The 23897-nt window shown below is 43.9% G+C and overlaps 1 protein-coding gene across 1 annotated transcript in view; it reads left to right on the forward strand.

Annotated features, from left to right (window-relative positions):
• klhl43 (kelch-like family member 43) overlaps positions 1 to 23311 on the forward strand; it is a 25847-nt gene extending 2536 nt beyond the window's left edge. The window contains exons 2-8 of the mRNA XM_084311789.1: positions 10302 to 10902; positions 11138 to 11358; positions 12149 to 12297; positions 13464 to 13810; positions 18818 to 19117; positions 20003 to 20178; positions 21220 to 23311. Coding sequence (XP_084167915.1) covers positions 10804 to 10902; positions 11138 to 11358; positions 12149 to 12297; positions 13464 to 13810; positions 18818 to 19117; positions 20003 to 20178; positions 21220 to 22027 — 2100 coding nt within the window. The 5' untranslated portion in view covers positions 10302 to 10803 and the 3' untranslated portion in view covers positions 22028 to 23311. The remainder of the gene's footprint in view (positions 1 to 10301; positions 10903 to 11137; positions 11359 to 12148; positions 12298 to 13463; positions 13811 to 18817; positions 19118 to 20002; positions 20179 to 21219) is intronic.
• Positions 23312 to 23897: the final 586 nt, after the last annotated feature.

Genomic DNA, 23897 nt, shown 5'->3' on the forward strand with positions numbered 1-23897 from the left:
CGGTATTCCCCGACGCTTTCGCGTCGAGGTACATGGTGAGCTACTGGAGCTCCTGCTCCATATAGTTCTTGAATCACAAAAAGCTTTGTGATCAGCCGAGCGTACCACGGGTATTGCACTACCGCCCCTGCAGGTTCTATACAACAAGAGGTGCAAATCCAGAGCCTGCAGAATAATGAAAGACCCTCACCACCCCAACAACAGCCTGTTCATGCTGCTGAGGTCAGGCAGACGCCTGCGAACACCAGCTACTAGGACAGAGAGACTTCGGCTCAGCTTCTTCCCCCAGGCCATCAGAGCCTTGAACAATGAACACTGAGGGTCACAGAACACTGAACTCTCCACACACAAGCACACATGAGCACACACACGACACACACACTGTACACGCTCACACACTAGCAGCCACTTTAACATGAGCAAGCACACACTCATGCTGCACACGCCCACACTTATGGCCACTAAGGAAAGGTAACTTTAAGAATAGTATAGTATAACTTGAGATTGTATAAAATAGCATGTACAGAAAGACCCAGTGCCTCATCCGTAGCTAACAGTGTATTGCACTACCACAGGACCTAGCATGTCCTACCATGCTCTGTAAATAACTTATGTACATATACCGATATGCCCTACTCTGTTTACTTGTTTTATTGCACAATGCCGTTCTATTGGATTCCATTATATGTTATTACTATTGTATTATGCACATTGTTGTGGGCAAGACCACCCGCATTTCATTGTATACTCGTATGCCGTGACAAATAAAACTCTTGACTTGACTTGACTTGACTTTACGGTCTTTATTAGGCATTTAATTATGCGCTTATTCCACATAATTTTGGACCTGGTTGAGTCTACACACAGTCCTCATTCCAAACAACTGAAAATCTGACGGAGTGCACCTTTAATAAAAAATGCTTTTGGGAATCATAGCCCTGAGCCTCACAATTTTCCTAGTTGTTCCTATAACCCATGAGATTAAATTAAAGGTGCACTATGCAGTTTCGGAGGAGGGGGATTTGTTTACAGAGTAGAATGAATCTATCTTGTGTTATCATAAATGAAAACAGAATTATTTTAGGCACTGTGAACCAAACGTAAGCCTAGAATATGTTTGTTAACTAAATTGTGGGCCCTGCCTTTGTAAACGACAGCAGTGAAATAGTAACATTTCAGGAAGCTTTCTAGCTTCAAACAGTGTTCCAGGATCCAATTTACCTCTGAGGACAGTTTGTTTATTCAGTTGTGAAAATATACCTTAGACATTATTCACTGTGAGACATGACTCTCACAAAACTACATAGTGCACCTTTAATTAAAGGTAGAATCTTTGATGCCGTCAAACAGCGACCTCTAGGCAAAAAAGCCCCGCTTGGTATTGTGCTTTGTTTACTATTTAGTTTTGGTCTGATGTGTGGGTTGGAGTTCAGTAACTTATTATACTGTGAATTTCTCCAGACCTATAGAGCCTGAGGTGTGACCAGCAGCAGTAGCAACCGCTCCCCTATACCCACTGAAATCCAACCCACACATCAGACAAAAACAGTTACACAAAGCACAGTGCCACCTTGTCATTTTTTGCCTATAGAGGTCACTGTTTGATGGCAGATTCTACCTTTAAACTTATCTTTATCCCCTATTAACAAGACCCCTCTTTATACCACTGTCCATCATGTCACGTCAAGGCCATTCCCTTCTCCGCTTCCTGCCCGTAATCTCCCCCATTTTAATATCCAGCTCTCACTTTGATTTGCTTTATAATCACATTTGACTCCTTACATCCTCATAATCTCATTTTTAGATTCCAATAGGTTTAAATTAGGGATGCTCGATATTGGCTTTTTTACCAATACCGATATACCGATATTGTCCAACTCTTAATTTCCGATACCGATACCAACCGATACCGATATATGCAGGGTTCACCCCCCCCCCCCCCCCCCCCCCCCCCCAAAACATTTAATAATTTCAGGTAATTAACATTACATATCTCTTGTTGTGGAATTAACACAACATTATGCATACTTTTGACAATAAATCAAATCAGAATTTGTTCTTACTTGCTTGCCTGGGTAAATAAAGGTTATAGAAATGTTTTTTTTTTTTTTTTTGCAAACCGATACCGATATTTTCCGATATCACATTTTAATGCCGATATCGGCCGATAATATCGCGGACATCCCTAGTTTAAATCCTTAAGGGGGGAGGGGGGGGGGGGGGGTCGGGCAAGGTCACACCACAATTATTGCAGAATCAAAACCGAACCACAACTGCAGCGAATCATTATGGCGAACATCAACATGCGCAGGACACTCTTCCTTCTCTCTATCTCTCTGCGTATCCCTCCCTCTCTCCGACTCTCCTTCTCATTCCTCCCATCTCTGTCTGAATTTGAGCGTTTTTAAAATAGCCCCGGCGGCTGGCAGGGGCTTTTGAAGGAGCCTGTTCTGTGGATGGAAAGACTGGGGGCTCCAAGGAGAGAGTGGCAGCTGTTGTCGGTGTCATATGAAGAGCATGGGAGCTGACACTGGAAGTCAGTTGGCCACCGTAGAGACAAGAGTATGGGGGACGAGTAGTGTACTGAGGATGTTGCAATGAAACGGCAGTAACCAACTGTAGTTATTACCATTTACTGTACTAGCGACTTGTTGCATCATTTATTGGGCGGAGGGCATATCAAGTATGAGGAAGGAGGAGTGCTGATAACTCAAAGGTCTTTAGCCAGTGTTATATGCACGGTTACATTTCTTCTGTTTACTTTGTGTTTTTTTAAAGGTATGGTGAAATGGATTCACCTATGACCTTTTGTTTTATTTTCTATTGATTATGTATGTGATATATGACATGATTTACACTGAATGTTTTATATTTGTACGTGTATATCTGTGAGGACCCCAGGAAGAATAGTCAACACGTTGATGATGACTAATGGGGATCCTAATAAACATAAACATAAACATAAACATTTGGTGTGACGGCCAGAGAGAAGAGAAGCCACTGAAAACACACGTGGGGAGTAGAGGAAGGTGATGTTTTGACGTTTGGCTCAATTCATCCTCGGCCAGTTTGATTCCGAGTGATTTAGTCACATGAGAATAACCTTGACGCGCTTGGTTAGAACCCACAATAGTCACAGGTGCTCTGTCATCATGCCCCATGCTGGGCACAATGTCCCACCCAACCTCCACACATAACAACAGTATAATAATACATAATTTATGGTACAAAACAATAGCTCTTTGGGTTTGTTGTTGGGGTGGTTGGGGGTGGCGAAACTGATTAGGCATCACCCCTGGGTTTTGCAGACTATCTTTTAAATCCCCTCCAGGGTAGTGAGATAGCCCCTTTCGGTACTGTAAGTCACGCCAACATCGTTGGAGGAGCTAAAGCTCTCGTGAATCTACACTAGTCCCTTCTACGATGATCCCACAATTAAGTCTGAAGATCTGGTTGGCAACAAAACGTTCGCCGTACAAGTGTCACAGAGACATTTCAAAGGTACTCACAGTTGCACAAGGGTTTTGGACAGACAGACGCCAGGGTTTGAAAGCTCTGCGTTGCTAATAAACATTTTAAATAATTCTTATAAACATCCTCAACTTCACCAAAATCTGCTTTACTTCAAAATGGCTGCCTGGTGCGCCTGCGCTGTGATTGCATAGATTCACGAGAGCTTTAGCTCGTCCAACGATGTTGGCGTGACTTACAGTACCGAAAGGGGCTAGGTAGTGAGAGTGCTGCTGCTGCTGAGATATACAGTAGGTTCCACAAACTACTTGTGTTACTTACAAAAAAATTAAATTACTGTCCTGGCTTTGGAGCACACAGGCATACGATGACATCGATAGCTTACCATTCCAGATCAACAGATTCTACATTTTGGACATGTATATCCTCTTGCTTACAGGTTGGAGACGATGTCACTAGCAGGTCAGGTGACTATCTGGTGACCGTGGCCCTGATATCTGGGGTCTTGCTGGGTGAGATCACTACCCAAAACAGGTCTTTAATGAGGTGCTCTAAACAATTCTTATTTTTTTTTTTTTTTTAATCCCTGGGGATTCATGTTTTTAAAATAAATGTCTTGCATCCCAAAACTGATTTTACAGGCAGAAAGATGGCATCACGTCATTAATAATAAGCATTTTATAAGACCTGTTAGGCCTAATCTATACGTGCCAACTGTGTTTTATTCAGCCTGCCTTCAAATGCAGGAACTTGGGAATGCTTTGGAAACATGATATAGCCACTGCCAGTAGCTGTAAATACCAATTTGTCCAGAATGCTTTTGGGGGCCATTTTAATCTTCTCATGACCCAATTCTCAGTCCTCCTGACCAGTCTTTTAAAACCCTTTCACTACCACACTACAGAAGGTTAACCTGTAGTGTGGTAGTGAAATGGTTAACCCTTTGGTAGTTTATGTTTATGTTTATTTAGGATCCCCATTAGCTTTTGCACTTGACAAAAGCTATTCTTCCTGGGGTCCGGCATACACAACGATACAACAATATTCAATACATTACATCATTATCAACATCAACATCAATTACATCATCAATTACATCATTATCAACATCATTAACAATCTCATCCTCAGTTAGGATGATATTGTACAAGATATTTATTAGTAAAAAGTATTAAAATAAAATAATTAAAATCAAATAAATAGTGCTTCCTGAGCAACACTCACTGCCATCAACATAAATACAATTAACAGTCAATTGGTTTTCACCGCTCTGCCATAAGGGTTCAGTGCATGCTCGTTAGTAGATGGTATTTAAACTTTTTCTTGAAAGTGGTTTTGGATTCTATTTCAGCAAAGTAGCTTGGCAATGAGTTCCATTCCATGATAGCTCTGTAAGTCACAGAAGATTTGAGTAGATTTGTTCTGGGTTTAGGTGCCATTAGATGGCCTGACGTATAGCTTGTCTGGTCATATGGTCATGTTCTTCTCTTATGTAAACTATATGATCATAAAAATACTGTGGTTGAACATTTCTGAGAAAAGTAGAGGTAGTGTGGTAGTGAAATGGTTAAAACCTGGTTCTAAACAGCAGCCTGGACAGAAGTAGAGAGTGGGATGAAGCCCAGCCATCAGCATCTCAATCCAGATATCTGATCACAACACGCATGCTGGTGGACTTTTCTGTGATGACACTGACCGATCTTGTTATTATTCTGGGATGGTGGTGGCACCCACCTGGGGCTGTCATCACATTCAGCTGGTGTGTCCTGCAACACTCATTCGCATTAATCATTTGTTTTTAGCTCTTATTAAAGACTGCACTCTGCAGTTTCCAGGCAGGGGGATTTGTTTACATCTGCAGAGCCTGCGATTAGTTTACAAAACATATTTATAATATACAGTATGTATAGGCCTAATGCTAAGAAAGATTCTATCTAAACAAAATCATTGTGAGGCACTGTGAACCAAACATACGCCGAGAATATATTTGTAAACAAAATTGTGGGCCCTGCCTTTGTAAACAACAAAAATTGTCTTTCTTTCTTTTACTTATTGAATATATCATTTTAAAGGTTTTCAGATAACAGCTTTATTTTAACCGTCCGTAGTGTGGTAGTGAAAGCGTTAACCGTCTGTAGTGTAGTGAGGTAGTGAAAATGTTAACCTTCTGTAGTGTGGTAGTGAAAGCGTTAACCATCTGTAGTGTGTCACTTTGACTATTGTGATTGTGGTCCAATTCCATGATGAGCTCGACTCAGAATTACTATTCCAATATAGGCCCATTTGACCTGTTGTTCTGGGAAGGCTCCCTAAATGGTTTTACAGCATGACATAGAATAGAATAGAATAGAATAGAATAGAATAGAATAGAATAGAATAGAATACCACCACACACATGAGTGCATGCTTACCAACTGTCCGTCTGCAACACCATTATCACCAACATCTAAGAAGGGAGATCCCCCCTTGAATGGCCCTTCTAAGGTTTCTCTCCTCCACACTGCCTGTGGAGCTTTTTTCCCTATTGTTATGTTTTAGTGAGTTTTTCCTTACCTTCGGGTGGGGTATGTCTGGGAGTGCTTGCATTCTTTCTTCTAAAAATGTTTGGACCTTATGGTGTTCTTGTTCTGTTCTTGACTTATTGTTATGTTTTCTTCTTGACTTGTTTAAAGAAGACCTGTACGGCCCATGGGGACATTAACGTGTGTTGTCGGGCCCTATAAATAAATTTGATTTGATTTGAATAGAATAGAATAGAATAGAATAGAATAGAATAGAATAGAATAGAATAGAATAGAATAGAAATACTTTAATCATCCCGAGGGAAATTTGGCACTACAAATCGCTCACAGTAAACATTTAGCTAGACAGAACAAAGTCAACAAAAAAATTGCCTAAGAATAAAGAATAAAATAAGCCTAAGAATAAGATAATAATAATAATAAACGGTCCGGGATTCACATTTCCTATGTTATATATGCATAACATTACGATCCAATGACGAAGGTGAGCGCGCACACTACAGAGAAAGTAGGACAACGTTCCACTGACGTACAGGCGTAGAGAGACAGCTCTGCGTAGGAGTGACTGACGGTTCCTTCCGTCATTTGTGTGTGAGGGGTAGCCAATGGCGACCGTTGTACCATATCTGAACTGTTGTTTTGCATCCTGTATTCTTTTCTTTTTTTATCCAATTTTTTTATTTCCCATTTTCAATTAAACAGAACACAACATAATACAGTGACAAGACTGAGTGAATCATAATAATGACAAGACAATTAGAAATAATAAATACAGAATACAAAATACAGAGTAAAAATTAAAAACACCACAAAAGACATTAGACATGTCCTCCCCCATGCATCCTGTATTCAGTGGGTTTTTCTTCTTTCTCAAGACTTCCTTGCCTGTATCAGGAAGAGAGGGACACAGCTGGTGCTGCGTGTCTGTTTACAAAGTGATAAAGAGCAGGTGGAGGCTGAACTGAGAAGAACCAGAATCAAATCACTGTGTGTGAACTGTGAAGGGTAGAGTAGAGAGAGTAAGAGAGAGTAGAGAGACAGTAGAGAGAGAAGGCTTTCCAGATAGGATAGTGGGAGAGGAGGTCCTGCTACCCTGTCATGCTCACTGCTTTTGGGGCATTTCACCAAAAAACAATACTGATTTTGCACATAATATGTTGGCGTGTTCCTTTTATGATCGAGTCCATTTCGTCCGCCTTTATCTAAGGTGCAGCTACTTTATGGGAGCGACAGGGAACAAGGGGGAGAGAAAGAGAATGGATGACGTGTAAGAAAGGTTTGCGAATCGGATTCGGCGACCGTCTGTTGTGTGATAGTAAAGGGTTGACCTTCTGTCGTGTGGCAGTGAAAGGGTTAAACACGTACTGAATTGCATTTAGACCTGACAGCAGTTGTTGTCACTCAGTCTACAACTATTTTGTGCAGTGGCTGTTTCCCCTCCCAACTCATGAATAGCCACATCTTTCACATGATCCAGGCTCCGTCTCACTTATGCAAGGAGAGAGAAGGTTCAAGCGGTAGGGCAACAACCATTCAGAGACCCACCACAGTTGTGTCCGTGTTTCACCGCCCTAAGATGCACTCCCAATTATCTTATCTTATCTTGAGGACACCTGACATGTGATAACGGTCTGTTCCCCATGCTGTTTTTTTCAGTCACTCAAACCATGGTCAGTAGATGTTCTATTAGTTTCCCTCACTAATGTGCTGGCAGTTTGCCAGCCATGGCCCATTGCACGCATGAGTAAGATTCCCCAGTTGTCCAGTGGCTGAAATACACAGCATGTCAGTTCACAGAGTAGGAATACAAGCCACCTGACCCTGTCTGTACTCCAAATCTGCCCCCTCACCCCCCAACGGACACCCGCACCTGTCACTCACACACAGCCTTTCACATACATAAAGAGAGAGAGATGGGTGTGTGTGTGTGTGTGGGGGGGGGGCTTTCCCTTGGTTCCCCAAATTTTGTCAACTAGATTCATTAGGTTGAATTTGCTTTTTGATTTAAAGGAACATGCTAACATTATGGGGAAATGTGCTTTCTGTCTTACAGTCAGACAAGAAGATAGATCTACCAATTTCCTCTATGCGTTCAGTAGAAACCTATCCGGCTGCAAGCTATCCTAGCTTAGCACAAATAAATGGAATCAGATATGGACTAGTTAGCCTAGCTGTTGGCCAAAAACACCTCTTCCGGAGTTTTAAGCTAGGCTAGTGGTCCGTATCCCTTTCCACTCATTTGTGCTAAGCTAGGCTAGCTTGCAGCCGGATAGCTTTCTACTGAAGGCACAGAGAGGACATTTGTATTTGTCTTCTTGTCTGACTCTGGAGAAGACGGTAAGTGTATTCCCCATAATGTTGGCGTGTTCCTTTAAGAAATGGCTAGCTATCTGGTTACCAACTTCACAACGTGCTTCACCCTTGCCAGACCTTTTACAACTCAGCACAAGTCAGTGGGCATGATGTCAGAAGATTAGAACAGTTTGGCTAACGTTAGTTAGCAAGTATACTGTACACCATAGGTGTCAAACTCATGGGCCGCGGGCCAAATGCGGCCCGCCACGTCATTTGATGTGGCCCCCCAAGAGCTCTGGTAAATTTTTTATTTTTTTTTAACATTAATCTTGGGTTAAAAAATAGCGGCGTTAAAATAATTGTGGGTTAATGCGTTAATAAAGCTTTGACAGCCTTAGTTATTACACATTCTTACACATACATGCGTGTTGAACATCTGAGGTATTGATGAAGTAACAAAGGAAAAAAGCCAAAAGCACTTACTCCTCAGACATTCTTTGACAATTTTACAGCCCAAAATACAAAATAGATCCAGGCGGAATAGGTAACAAAGGGTTGAAGAAATATTGTCTGAACTGTCAGATGCAAGCTGGCTGTGTGACATAACCGAGCATCTCGCTCAATTGAATAAGAAGCTGTAGGGACGCAAACAAGTCCCACCCAAAACTTGACCAATATAGTTGTGAACTGAGACAACCCTTATTTTGTTATTTTTGAGTACAGTTACAGTTGTGTGTTCATGCAGACACATAATAGCAATTTCATTACGAATTGAAAATGGGGGACCCTGATGTAAACAAGTCGAAAGTCTTTCTCTGGTCTGCATCCCCTTAACAATTGTGTGTATTGAGCTGTACTGTACTGTACCCATTCTGCAATCTGTTAATTAAAGTTAATTAAACTATCTTCCATTAGTTGGATGTATGGCCTCTGCAAGGTTGTGTGCAGCCATTTGTTTTTGTAACATCTGCTACATCTGTCCCACGCGTTCTTTGCAGCTCACAGTTGTTAGTTCTGCCCCTCTTGACTGTGACAAAAAGGTCATAGCTTGTATTTGATGATATTATTCTTTGTTATTTACTTGAATGGTAATGGTAATGGAGTAATATAGGGTTCTGATAAACTAAAATTATTTGTTAAAATAACATAAGCTAACATATTTTTACATCTATGCAAATGCATATGCAATATGTATAACTTGAATAAGTAATAAATACAGAAACAACATGTTTAACAATATGTAAATGAGTAGCTACATTTATTTTACATTACATTAACATTTATACGGTCTTTGGCCCTTTGAGGGCAACCATAATGCTGATGTGGCCCTCTGTGAAAATGAGTTTGACACCCCTGCTGTACACCATTTGGTTGGAATGTTCACCTCCTACTGGATATTTTGTAATGTTTCAAGATCCTGTGTGGTGGTGACTTCCATCTTCCTCCCTTTAAGACAAAGATTTTGTGTGTCATTTAAATAGTGTAAAGAATATATATACGTATATATTGGGGGCGACAGTGGCTCGGGAGGTAGCGCTGTCGTCTGGTAATCCGGAGGTTCCCGGTTTGATTCCCGCTCCTCCCGGGCAGCATGTCGAAGTGTCCTTGAGCATGACACTTAACCCCTAACTGCTCCTGGTGAGCAGGTTGGCACCTTGCATGGTGGCCTCCGCCATCGGTGTGTGAATGTGTGAGTGAATGGGTGAATGTGAGGAACAAAATTGTAAAGCTTTTTGGATAAAAGCTGCTGTATAAATGCACCATTTATATACACAGTATATATATATATAATTAAGAGGGTGAGTAAAGCTCACACAGCATTACTGTGTGGGTCACTGGGTAACAATCAATACTCGTCATTTTACCTAATTGCCTCAATGCCACAGTATTTGTTTGGTTAGTATGTGCAGGCTTCCTCCTTCAGACCGTATTAGTGTTTGGACAGCTCACACCTCTGCGCTTGTTAAACGATACTTATAAACTTTTATTTTTCTCTCCCTCTTTTGTTTCTAGGCACCGTCTGCTGTGTTGCACTGGAACCCACCCCACCAAGCAACCAACACCCCCTCCCACCACGCTCCACGCCAGTATACATATGTCCCTTCTCCTACTCTGTGAACAGCAGAGAATACATACATAGCTTATCAGTCTGTCAGTCTGTCTGTCTGTCTGTCTGTCTGTCTGTCTGTCTGTCTGTCTGTCTGTCTGTTGTTCCCTCAGCGTTTCAGTGTGAGAGAGTAGCGGAGTGTCTGTGGTGTCATTGTCAGTGACACAGGAAGTCAGAGTTCACCACAGTCTCGCGAAAACAACAAACCGTGTGACCTTGTTGATCAGTTGGAAAGTTTGGCAAGTAAACCAGTGACCTTGTCTGTCGAGTAGCCGAAGCCTTAGGTTGACTTAGGAGAAACCTGCCGCATACCGTATAGTGTCTCCCCTAAGAAACCGTACAGTGTCTCCCCTAAGGAAACTTAGACCAAGGCCCAGACAAAGTAAATAAATACAACAACTAAGCACCATGGCCCCCAAGAAGAGGGTGTCACGTACGAAGAAGGCCGCCATGGAGGCCATCACTCAGGTGGACGTAGAGACGACCCCCGCCATCACCGGCCTGAAGGTAAATAAAATTAAAAAAATAAAATAAAATACAAATTTTAAAATTTAAAAAAATAACTAACCTTACTGTCATGCACTTGTCCTAATATACTAACCTACACTGTAGCACTCAACACTTTGATGAACAAAATACTCAATTGAGCCCTTCCTGATGACTTGTCGTACAGAACTTGTAAGTCGCTTTGGATAAAAGCGTCAACTAAATGACTTTAATGTAAATGTAAATGTAAATGAAGGTGGAGTGCCGTGGTGACGGTGTGGTGGTGGTGGAGGGCGGGGCCAAGAAGATCGAGCAGATGGCAGCGCTGGACATCGTGCAGCTGAACAGCCTCAACCTGGCCCTGCCCATCCCCATCATCAAGCCCGGAGAGAGAGGCCTGGGCCTGGGCAGCGAGCTGACGCGACCCATGCATGGGAACGCCCTCCTGGACGAACTGAGCAAAATGCGTCAAGAGAGGTAAGGGCCATGTTGTGGCCTATTGCTTTGTGAGAAACGTCCCGTGATTAGCCAGCATGTCCAACCTTATCGACGTCTGTGAGCAAAAACCCCTGACTGCTCCAGGCAGGTGCTTTGGTTCACTGAAGAGCACCAATACAGGTCCTTCTCCCCTAACTGCCCCAGTGTGTGTTGTGTGGCAATTGAGTACTTGAGTCAAACATTTTACTTCAGATTAGATTCAGATTAGATTCAAATGTATTGTCATCATACCGCACAAGTACAGTACAACGAAAAGAGGTTTGGCATCCAACCAGAGTGCAAATGTAACATATAGTATCTACAGATATGTAAACGGACTATGTGCAGGTAAATACAGACAGGTGTGGATATATATATATATACGGTGAGAATAATAGGTAGGCTATGCTGTATATATCCTATTGTATTGTATGGCATTGGTTTGAACCAAATTGTGTTTGTTTGTACCATGTATCATGTTTGACTGCATTAATTTGTTTTCCTCCTGTCTTCTCCTTTCATCCTTCTCTCATATCATCTTCTACCCTTTGTTTTCTCTTCTCCTCTCTTCTCTTCTCATGTCATCTACCCTTTGCTCTCTCTTCTCCTCTCATCCTTCTCTCATGTCATCTACCCTTTGCTCTCTCTTCTCCTCTCATCCTTCTCTCATGTCATCTACCCTTTGCTATCTCTTCTCCTCTCATCCTTCTCTCATGTCATCTACCCTTTGCTCTCTCTTCTCCTCTCATACCATCTACCCTTTGCTCTCTCTTCTCCTCTCCTCTCCCAGGTTCCTGACTGACCTGGAGCTGGCCTGTAAGACCAAGGCCTTTGATGTCCACAAGTTGGTCATCGCCTCAGTCAGCCATTACTTCAGGGAGATCCTGGCCAAGGATCCTGCGATGAAACGCCTGGAGTTGCCCTCCCTCTCCCCTCTGGGTAGGCTATGTCTATATGTCAACGTTTCAAGGTCAAGGTCAAGGTCAACTTTATTTATAAAGCACATTTAAATCAACCGAAGTTGTACCAAAGTGCTGTACAATATAAAAACAGAAATACTAAAAGAAATACAAAATACAGTATACACACAAAGTCATAAAAACTACAATAATACATTTTTTTTAACAAAATAAACAATCACCACACAAGTGTTAGTTTCAACTCAACTAAACATGGGCAAATGCTTTAGTTGCTTTAATAATGTTGCCCCATCCATTTATGTTTCAAGCCATCCATTCTTCCCTATGTCTATCCATCCATCCCTCTATCCACCCCTGATCCCTCCATCTATCCCTCCATCCAGCCACCCATTTAAATTTAGCTGAACGCTTTTATCCAAAGCGACATACAAGTTCTGTACGACAAGTCAGCAGGAAGGGTACAACTCTTATCAGCTGAGTAACAATGTTCATCAAACAGTGGTTCATCACCCACCCACCATTCCAACCATTATCCATATCTGACATTGTGTCTCTGCCTGAGACACGGTAAGTCCAAATACCAGTGTGAAGTTAAAAACATACTTTGCTGTTTTAACCAGAATGAAAATGTACGTCGAATGCTCTTCATCCCTCGTGAATACCCGATTGATTGATTGAGAGCTTTATTAACAGATTGCAGAATGGGTACAATACAGTATGGCTCAATACACACAATTGTTAAGGGGATGCAGACCAGAGAAAGACTTTCGTCTTGTTTACATCAGGGTCCCCCATAACCTCGTTCCCAGTTTTATCTCCATGAGATAAAGCCTGGTAAAGAACTACTGCCGAAAGTGTCTATGGGGTATAATTTCCGGTGTATGTACTTCCCCTGGAAGCTGCCTCCGAACGGACCAAACTTTTCCCGAATCCTGTCGGCAAACAAGCTAGAATGTCCCGGTCATGTAGTAAGTTGTTCAGGCAAAGCCGTTGCAGTGGCTTAAACGAGGAAATATTGTGCACTTCACACGTTTCTATAATTGTTTTGTGGAAACCGGAACTCCTGTAGCCTGTACTTCCGTTTAGACACTTTAGGAGGCATATTTTGTCCAGCCTATAGGTCCCCCATGACTATGTCAGACAGCCAACTTCATCTGCTGCATCTGTCCCCTCTCTCTATCCCAGGCCTGGCCAACGTGATCACCTTTGCCTACCTGGGCCGTGTCCACATGTCCCTCTACACCATCGGCTGCACCGTCTCGGCCGCTGCCACCTTGCAGATTCCCGCGCTCCTGAAGATGTGCATGGACTTCCTGCTGGCCGAGCTCAACGTTCAGACCTGCGTCTACGTCTGGAACATTGCCTCCGCGTACAGCCTGCTGCCCGTCCGCGACGCCGCCCGCCGCTTCGTCCTGGAGAACTTCGTGGCGTTCGCCGACACCGCGCTCTTCACCCAGCTGACCCTGGAGCAGATCATCGCTTTCCTGCAGGACGATGGCCTGGTGGTGCCCTCTGAGGTCGCCGCCTTCGAGGTCAGAGTTCGACGCCGGGTTACCTTATGTTAACGACCCTTTCACTACCACACTACAGAAGGTTAACCCTTTACTATCACACTACAGATGGTTAACCGGTAATGAAAGGGTTAACCATGCTGTCGTGCGGCAGTGAAAGGGTTAACCTTCTGTATTGTCACAGTGGAAGGGTTAACCGTTTGGTAGTGTGGCAGTGAAAAGGGTTAAAAGGACACAGTGAGGTTTATTATTTACATTCCATCAGGCACTTGATAGAATGGAGGGGAGGAGGTTCTGTTTTGATACTTTCAGTGAACCAAAACAATTAGCCGTTAAAAAAATATATATATTTTAACATTTGCTCCCATCCCCCAATTTCGTTATGCCAATTCCCTTCCTGGGGAGAGTGTAGAACGACTACATGCCTCCTCCGATACATGTGGAGTTGCCAGCCGCTTCTTTTCACCCGACAGCGAGGAGTTTCACGTGTACGGAGGTTCATGCTCATGCTATCTCCACCAGATCCCCTCCCTGCTGAACAGGCGCCCCAATCGGACCAGTAGGAGTCGCTATTGCAACGACCAGGACTCACACCCCACCAGAGAACACTGCCAATAAGTTTATAGGGACGACCGACCAAGCCAGAGGTACCGCTGCCGGGAATTGAACCCGGGTTTCTGCGGTGGTAGGCGAACCGTTAGCAGTGTTTTGACACCCAGTAGCTACAATGAGGAAAGCTAATCCTTTTCAAAATGCTAGCAAGCTATTTTTAGGATGGCTGGTGGAAAAATACTTACAACTGATCTCCCATAAATGTAAGAAGTGTCTGAAAGGATTTTTTTTCATATTTTGTGACCATATATAATTGGAATAATAGGCTCACGCTGCTCTCAAAAGGTCTCAGGATTCAAGTGGGATTCTTGTGTTTCCAGGGTGATAACATAGTATAATTAAATAGTTCCTGTTGCACTCCCTCATTGTTAGTATATAATATCAGCAAATCCATAATGGATGTAAATGCCTTTGGAGCACAGCTCCTATCGCCTCACTTTAGGTTTTATTCAGTTGCGCGTCATACCCCAACCCATGCTGGTGAAACCGGTCTCATTTGACATGCCCTGAGTGGGAGTTGAACCCCAGTCTCCCACGCCGCGGGCGACATCGCCGACCGCTATACCAAGAGGTGAACTGACCTCTTAGTAATGGGTCTGGATGCCTCTGGGGAGTGAGTTTACTTGCAGTACCGCTTAACGTCCACAGCCACTTCACTACACTGTCCATTGTGACTGTGGATAGACACGCGGTACCTCCGTTACACTGGGTTTGAGACTGTTAAAGCATATCTAGGACCAGTGACACCTCTCTGCACCAAGACCCAAAGCTATTTTCGGCGGAACCTAAAAACAGACCTCAGACCATCTGTTCAGGGCATAACACAGCTCTTACGATCCTGAGCCAATCACGTGAACTAACGTGCACTAACGTGAACTCGCTCGCAGCAAGCACGGCTTATTAATATACAACACCATTACAGACGCAAATAGCAAAGAAGCAGAGGAAGGGAAACACCCCAAAGTTGTATTTATAAACAAGACCAACTGTGTCAGTGCGAGTTTAACTAAATTAACTTCACTCAGCTCTTCCATACCAATGTGAGGCTGTCAGTGCGAGACTAAGTTTAACTCAATGTAATTGTGTACAGTGTGTACAGAATAGACACTTTGACACACCACTCACCTCAAAGGGTCTGGTGTACTGTCTTGTTCAGCCGTCTCGCGATACCAGACGTATGCCTAGTGTAACTGAGGGGTACAATTCCCTGACTGTATTGTTAGATATGATACTTACTACCACTACCTCTTGTACTTTAGACTCTGGCCACCCAGTACTAGGCATAAATAATTATGGTAAACACTCCCACGTAGATGAAACGATCCAACACAAATGTACCAAGTCGAAAGTCTGCGTTTAATAATAATTAATACATAGCAAAAGGTATGTAGAGCAATCACTTAATTACATTTATGATTTGAAATAGGATGCACTTTTATGGCAAATGAGTATTCGTTGGTATATCAATAGAGAACGTCCAATCTCTGGTGGCGCAGGCGGTAAATATACAACCTGGAATATTTAAGGAATAATAGCAATGATACTTTAATGATTATAGAACTGGATACACTAGGGGGGAATTCCGGTCGCTTGTAAGACAACTGGAGAAGGGGGGGGGGGGGTAGAGTCTGGCTGTATCCGTCTGGCCGAGGGTATCCTGGGAGAACCCACGGTTGTGCGGCTCGGTGCCTCAGCGATCCTCGATCCACAGATGAAAGCAGTTGGACTCTCTGTGGGCCGGCTTCCTTCGGTCCACGATGGAGAGACGTGAAGCGACCTCGTCGTGTAGAGCGTCTCCTCACCTGTCGTCCTCTCCGGGGGGGGGGTTTCCAACACACGGCAGTGTTGGTCTTTATCCATAGAATAATCACTGTATACAAAGCATAATCCGTGCCTGGGAAGGCGGGCTGTCGTCGGTAGAATAATCCGGTATGCAGGTCCACTCGCTCGTCGGCTCTGGGGCTCCTCGGGTGCAGCCTCACATGGGGTCGGCCACCCTGGATAAGCAGCCAGTTCTCTGCCCGAAACGATGGGGTACTGACTACGATAGTATTCTCACCGTACGAAGCACTATATATTAACAGACTATTATTAGCTTAATAGACTACGTCCAACTCGACGATATAGTGCCAAATATGACTATTCAAATATTAATATACACGATGTCTCAATACCGATGGTAGGCCGAACTTGGCCTTACTCCCACACGTGGCGTCGCGGGGAGGCTTTACGTCTGTCACTCTATTGGAGGGTAAGAAACTGGACTAAAAAGGAAGTCCTACTTTAGTAGCGCAGTATATATACGCACTATGAACAAATAGTACCGTTAGTGGTGCGGTAGCCAGATTCCTACGCGGAACTAGGACTTGTTCGTACATGTTGAGCGGTACGTCTGAACTGGGTCTGGGGGGTATGGCAGCCTGGCACCAAGGTCTCGACCAATAGTAGAATGGAGACTATTATGGGATGTTCAGTAGGCTAGAATGGATATTCAATGCATATTGTACAAGGAATATACAAGGGATATCAGGGAATATTAGAGAATATACAAATACAATTAAATATATATATATAAATAAATATATATATATTCGGTTTAATCTGGCCCTTCACAACACCTAGAATGAACGAGACATGTTTCCTAACGCGCAGAATGTGGGTTCTTCTTTTTTGCAACAATGGAAAACAAATATACAGCCACCTAGGCCACCAAGGAACCAAGAATTAACTCTGCAGCAAGAACAGAGAGACTCCGACTCAGCTCTTCCCCCAGGCCATCAGAACACTGATCTCTCCACACACACAAGCACACATGAACACGCACACACACACACACACACACACACACACACACACACACACACACACACACACACACACACACACACACACACACACACACACACACACACACCGCACACAAATACACATACACTACAAAAAAGGTCACTTTAAAAACATAACTGTATATTTGTATATTATTGTATTATATACTCATTACCTTTATTTCTTAAGCTTAGCATTGTATTTTATTCACATTACTTTTTATCATGTCTATTCTATTTTATTATTTGTATTTTTGCACAATCGAGGCGGGCATGGCCACCTTCATTTCACTACATGTCTGGTCAAGGCCAGATTAAGAATTCAGAGGCCTCTGGGCCAGACTCTTGTGGAGGCCCCCACACACACATACACGTGCATGCACGCACAGTGGCGTTTTTATATGTAAAACATTGGTGGGGCAGCCACTAACCAAGGCTACATACCAGGCAAACTACAGTAATCAAAATGACAGTAATCGTTGTTCGCAAAATTCCGCACCACATATCAGGCATAGGCTATACAGGTAAGCCTGCATTGTTAGTCGTGAAAGCAAATTAATCTGTCCACGCTGAATTAAACACTCTATTTTCCTCAGACTTCCCTTTTTTTGGATTTATCCATGGTTAGCTTACTGGGGGGTCGGAAACTCAAGATTAGCCACTTGCAGACGGCAGGGAGAGGCACGGGGTGTGACGTACTGTATATTTTAGTTGATGAAATATTTTTGTTGACTAAATATTTTTGTTGATGAAATATTTTTTCATTTCAGTGTCACAGTATGACATCGATCTCAAAAAAAAGAAGAAAAAAATCAAAGAAAATAAAAAAAATAATAATAATTTGGAGGCCCCTCGTCACTAGAGGCCCACGGGCCGCGGCCCAAACGGCCCGGTCGTTAATCCGGCCCTGTGTCTGGTGTATGTATGTGACAAAAAAAAATCTCTTGAATCTTGAATCTTGCAGAAAGTCTACATACAAAAAGGAAAGCACACAGATTCGACAGAGCAATTAATTGATTGATTGATTGAAAACTTAACAGATTGCAGAATGGGTACAATACAGTACGGCTCAATGCACACAATTGTTATGGGGATGCAGTCATGCAGACCAGAGAAAGACTTTCGTCTTGTTTACATCAGGGTCCCCCATTTGCTCACGGAAAATGTATAACTTAATTGTTCTATGTTCTATAGTACCCCCCACCTCCAATGTACAGCCCCACCCAACCCCACCCCGCCTACCCAACCTCCTCCAATGTACAGTTTCTATGTCAAATGTATATACACTCTTTTTCTGGATTTTTTTTAGTATCACAAACAGAGTACTGTATTTGCAAATCTGGTATGTCATAAATGTATAGATGTAGCAGTACTGTCTATCTGTATGTCGTGTGTGTCATATGATGAATTGAAAATGGGGGACCCTGATGTAAACAAGACGAAAGTCTTTCTCTGGTCTGCATCATCCCCTTACTTAACAATTGTATGTATTGAGCTGTACTGTACTGTACCCATTCTGCAATCTGTTAATAAACTTTTCAATCAATCAATCAATCTACTATACTACATTCATGAATGTTGCTCTCCACAGATGGCCATGAAGTGGCTGGACTTTGACCCCGAGCGACAGTCGCACGCTGCGGAGCTCCTGACTCACGTGCGCTTCGAGACCATCCCAGCCAGCGAGCTGGTGAGCCAGATCCAGCCAGTGGCCCGCATGATGCTGGACCCTCAGTGTCACCGCCTGCTGGTGGACGCCATGAACTACCACCTGCTGCCCTACCAGCAGAACACGCTGCAGTCCCGACGCACACAGGTCCGCGGGGGGCAGCAGACCCTGATCACCGTCGGCGGGCGCCCCGCCATCACCGAGCGCGCCCTCAGCCGCGAGGTGGGTAATAATGTAGTGTGTGAGAGAGAGAGAGAGAGAGAGAGAGAGAGAGAGAGGGGGGGGGGTGGGAGAGGGAGAGAGTGAGGGAGTGAGAGAGACAGACAGAGAGAGAGAGAGAGAGAGGGGGGGGGGGGGGAGAGAGAGGGGAGGGAGGGAGAGAGAGAGAGAGAGAGAGAGGTTCTGATGGAGAACAGGAGTGGTGAGTGAGAGAGGGGAAAGGGAGGAGAGGAGCTGAGAGAGGAGAGGAGAGGAGAAAGAGAGACTAAGCGAAGACAGAATGTAGAATAGAGAAGAGAGGTGGAGGTAACCACGGCGGGTTGTTTAACTTTCTAATTATCTCTCCTTTGTAAGAGATGGGAAAGTATGAAGCAAGAAGGGTCCAGAGTGTTAAAATATCACATATGCCATTTCGTGGAGTTTTACTTTTTATCCCAAGTTATCTTAGTACTATGGGGTGCATACATATCAGTTTTAGGACGGGTGGCCCCAGTGGCAATGAAACCCCTAATAATGTGCTATCTTCTACTATACCCACTGAACTACACAAGACAACAACGAAACAACAACTTTAAGAACAGGTGTAGTGGTGATTTCAAGTACATGTGGAGTCACCAACAAAGGGAAAAGCAAGAAAAGCTAAAGGAATCTGTTGTGAATAAGCCTCATCTTTATTATATTCATTATCATCATCATCATCATCATCATCATCATCATCATCATCATCATCATCATCATTATTATTATTTATATAGCACTTATTTCGTTTTCAAAGCACCTCACAGGAAATAAAAAAAGAAAACATGGAATACTATAGTAATACACAAAAAAAATAAAAAATAAAGGAGTTAAAAGAGACCCCATTTGAACCCCCGTTGGTATCTCCAGGTTCTGTGGAGAGACCCGCGTGATGGAGGCGCTACCTGGCGCCACCAGTCTCAGCTGCCCGCTAAGAGCTTCAACCAGTGTGTCGCTGTGATGGACGGCTTCCTCTACGTGGCCGGAGGAGAGGACCAGAACGACGCCCGTAACCAGGCCAAGCACGCCGTCAGCACCCTGAGCAGGTACGTGGAGAGAGGAGAGAGGATACCCCCGGCCACACCTCCAAATATGTATGGATATGTATGGAAATATTCAGCCACACTTAGAAACGGTAATAAGTGTCACTTCACTTCACCTCTTCCTGGACACTTTACATTTTTTACACTTATTACTGTACATTTTACTGTATATTTTTGGCTGGATAGTTTATATTTATTTTTTATTTTACCTTTATTTGACCAGGTAGTCATTTGAGATCAAAGATCAATTTTCTTAGCAAGACCTGGCCAAAATGGCAGCAAAACAAAAACAAACATACAAATACACAAAACACAGACAAAGACATAAAAGGCAACGTGGGGCAAGGGGATACATTTGAGCTGCAGCAAACAAGGTTGAATAGGATTGGGGGAGATTGGAGGGTAGGGTAAAAAGGTAGAAAGAGGATGGAAGGTGAGGCTTTGCAGGAGGTTGCTGGGGAGAGAAGGTCAAGTTAAAAATATGAAATATAACACCACATTATGCAGTGAAGCATCGACATTCTCCCATCTCATTCTTTAAAATGCCCTTAATTTGAACTTTAAAATCAGATATGGTAGTGAGGGCCTGCAGTTTCAACGTTTTTTGAAGTCCATTCCAGGCAGAGGGAGCAGAGAACATGAAGGCCCTTTTCCCAAACTCTGTGCGGGTTCTGGGTACTGAGGCATATAAATAGTCCTGGGATCGTAAGCTGTCAAATGGGTTTGATGTGATGGTGAGGTATGAACCGAGGTAAAAAGGGAGCTGACCAATAATTGCTTTATAAATGAAGGTGTACCAATTTAGCAGTCTAAATTTAAGATTTTAGAATGTATATACATACCAGAATGTATATCCCGGACGGTATTTTATTCTTATTTTTAATATTATTATTATATTCTTATTCTTATTTTAGTCCCATCGACTACCTAAATGTTTATCGTTGTTCAATGTGAGCGATGTGTAGTGCCGAATTTCCCTCTGGATATTAAAAGATTACTATTCTATTCTATTCATAATAAGACACTGTGCCTTTGCTCCGACAGATACGACCCTCGCTTCAACACCTGGCTCCACCTGACCAGCATGCGTCAGCGCCGCACCCACTTCTCCCTGGCCGCCACCGGCGGGCGGCTGTTTGCCATCGGCGGCCGCAACGTGGAGGGCCTGCTGGCCACCACCGAGAGCTACCTGCCCTCCTCCAACACTTGGCAGATCCGTGCGCCCATGGAGGTCCCCCGCTGCTGCCACGCCAGCGCCACCCTGCCTTCCGGAGACATCCTGGTGACCGGCGGCTACATCAACTGCGCCTACTCCCGCTCCGTGGCGTGGTACAACATCAACAGCGACTCCTGGAGCGAGAAGGCCTCCATGGAGACGCCCCGCGGCTGGCACTGCTCGGCTACAGTCGGGGGGAACGTGTACGTGATGGGAGGGAGCCAGCTGGGGCCCGGCGGAGAGCGCGTGGACGTGCTCTCGGTGGAGGTGTTCTCGCCCGAGGGCGACCGGTGGAGCCGCGCCGCCCCTCTGCCCCTCGGCGTGAGCACCGCTGGCCTGTCGCCCCTGGCCGATAAGCTGTACCTCCTGGGAGGGTGGAACGAAGCGGAGAAGCGCTACAAGGCGGCCGTCCAGAAGTACGACCCCGCCACGGACAGCTGGTCCTTGGCAGAAGAGCTGCCGGAGCCCACGGTGGGCGTGTCCTGCTGCACCCTGACCCTGCCGCCCCGCCCGGCGGCCCGCAGGCAGCAGCACCGCAACACCCCGGGGGTCCACGAGGAGCAGCCGCAGCCGCAGCCGGCGAAGAACAGGAGCCGAGAGAGCAGTGTGACCCCGTCACAGACTGTAACAGCCTAGAGAGAAAAAGAGGGATATGGAGGGATGGAGAGATAAAAAAAAAAATAAAATAAAAAGAAGGATGGAGCTCATGAGCTCGTGAGAGCGTCCGGGTGGTGCGTGAGGTCTCTTTTCTATTAGTCAAAATCAACTCCTTTTTTTTTCTTGAACAGGAAAGATAGTTTGTGGAGTCTGGCGGTCTCACGAGTTCGTAGCGATGGAGGAAAGCGGAGGGGGTAATAGAAGAAAAAGAGAGCTGAGAGAGGAAGGAGGGACGGAACAGCAGGGCTGGCGACTAGTTTGTTTTGGGTGGTACATTAGGAACAGTAGGCACACAGTAGGGAGTTAGATGGAACGAGGCCGTAGTAGTTGGCAAATGTGAAAACAACTGTGAATCCATTTGCAGTATGTGTACAAATATGTATCACAGTAACCTAGATAGTGTACGATGGACTGTGATGATGTGGGTGTGTGTGTGTGTGGGTGTGTACTGTATGCATGCACAAGCAAGTGTACAGAAGACCAGATTGAATGATGAGTGTTTGGGTGTTAGGATTGAGCCATTCGTTCTTTTGGCAAATATTGCAATAAGATCCCTCTCTGACAAACGTTTAACATTTCTCATTAAACCAAATGGAACAGGTGAGGTCACCAATAACATAAAATCCATATTGTATTACTTGTGAAAATACGTATTTGTCAAAAGTAGACTAGCTCAATAATAACAGAAGTAATATTTAAATAAAATAAAGTGTAACGATGCCTTATTTAAACATGTTTTTTAAGCGCAATGACGCAAAGAGGTGTAGGTGAACATGAGGATGGCACTGTTAATAAACCAAACACACGTGAGTTGAAACGTGATAAATAAGACATTAAAGCGAAAATAACGCCTTTCCTCTTAAGTCATAACATAAAGACACCTACTTTTGAAAACATGGGATGTGAAAAGACAAATAAAGATGCAACAGGCATGTCAGGTTAGGTAGCAGTTACATTTATGAGCCTTTATCGTTCTCACCAGTGTTTGTATGAAACAATGCAATCCTCAGCCATCTGATCTGTAATGAAACTAACAATCTAACAACCGAGGAACCAGTGAAACTTCCAAGTAGGAAGACATTCTGCCAAGCGCAGTGTTAGTGGTTGATTGAAGTAATACAATGAGGCTAATCTGGTTTATTTGATGAAAACCCCTCTGTATTTGTCTCCCCGCTACGGCAAGGATGGCGTTTTGAGTGGTAAGTGTGTCCTGGGCCGAGGTGCCCAACAGCAAGGCACTGGAGTTTCACTGAATAAAGCCAATCTGATCAAAGCAATGTCTCCCGTCTTATTTCATTTAAATACCATTGAGTGTGCCGCTAGAAATTCATCACCCACATTCACAGGGGATCCAGTTTAAGGTATTTCATCAGGACCAAGTTCCCCTGATTGGACTCTCTCAGATAACATAATGAAACAAGCATTTAAAGGAACATGCCAAGATTATGTCAAATACAAAGACAAGATAGATTAGATACCAATCCCCCCCTTGTGTGTTCAGTAGAAAGCTATCGGGCTGCATGCTATAGCCTAGCACAAATGATTGGAAGCAGATACGGACCGCTAGCCTAGCATAAAACTCCGGGAGGCTAGCGGTCCGTATCCACTTCAAATTAATTTGTGCAAAGCTAGGCTAACTTTATACTGAACGCACAGAGGAAATTGGTATCCATATTTTTGTGCAGACTCAAGAAGATAGTAAGCATTTCCAATAATGTTGGCGTATTCCTTTAACCATGTGCAGGTCATCTTAGTAGCCTGGAGAATCCAAGACACCCTCCACAAACAACATTTAGGCTTCACAGGACAATACCCCCTTTATTTAGGATTTGTTCAGTTTTGCATCTAG

Source organism: Notolepis coatsorum (assembly GCF_963971535.1).
Source record: "Notolepis coatsorum genome assembly, chromosome: 4".
Classification (NCBI taxonomy): domain Eukaryota; kingdom Metazoa; phylum Chordata; class Actinopteri; order Aulopiformes; family Paralepididae; genus Notolepis; species Notolepis coatsorum.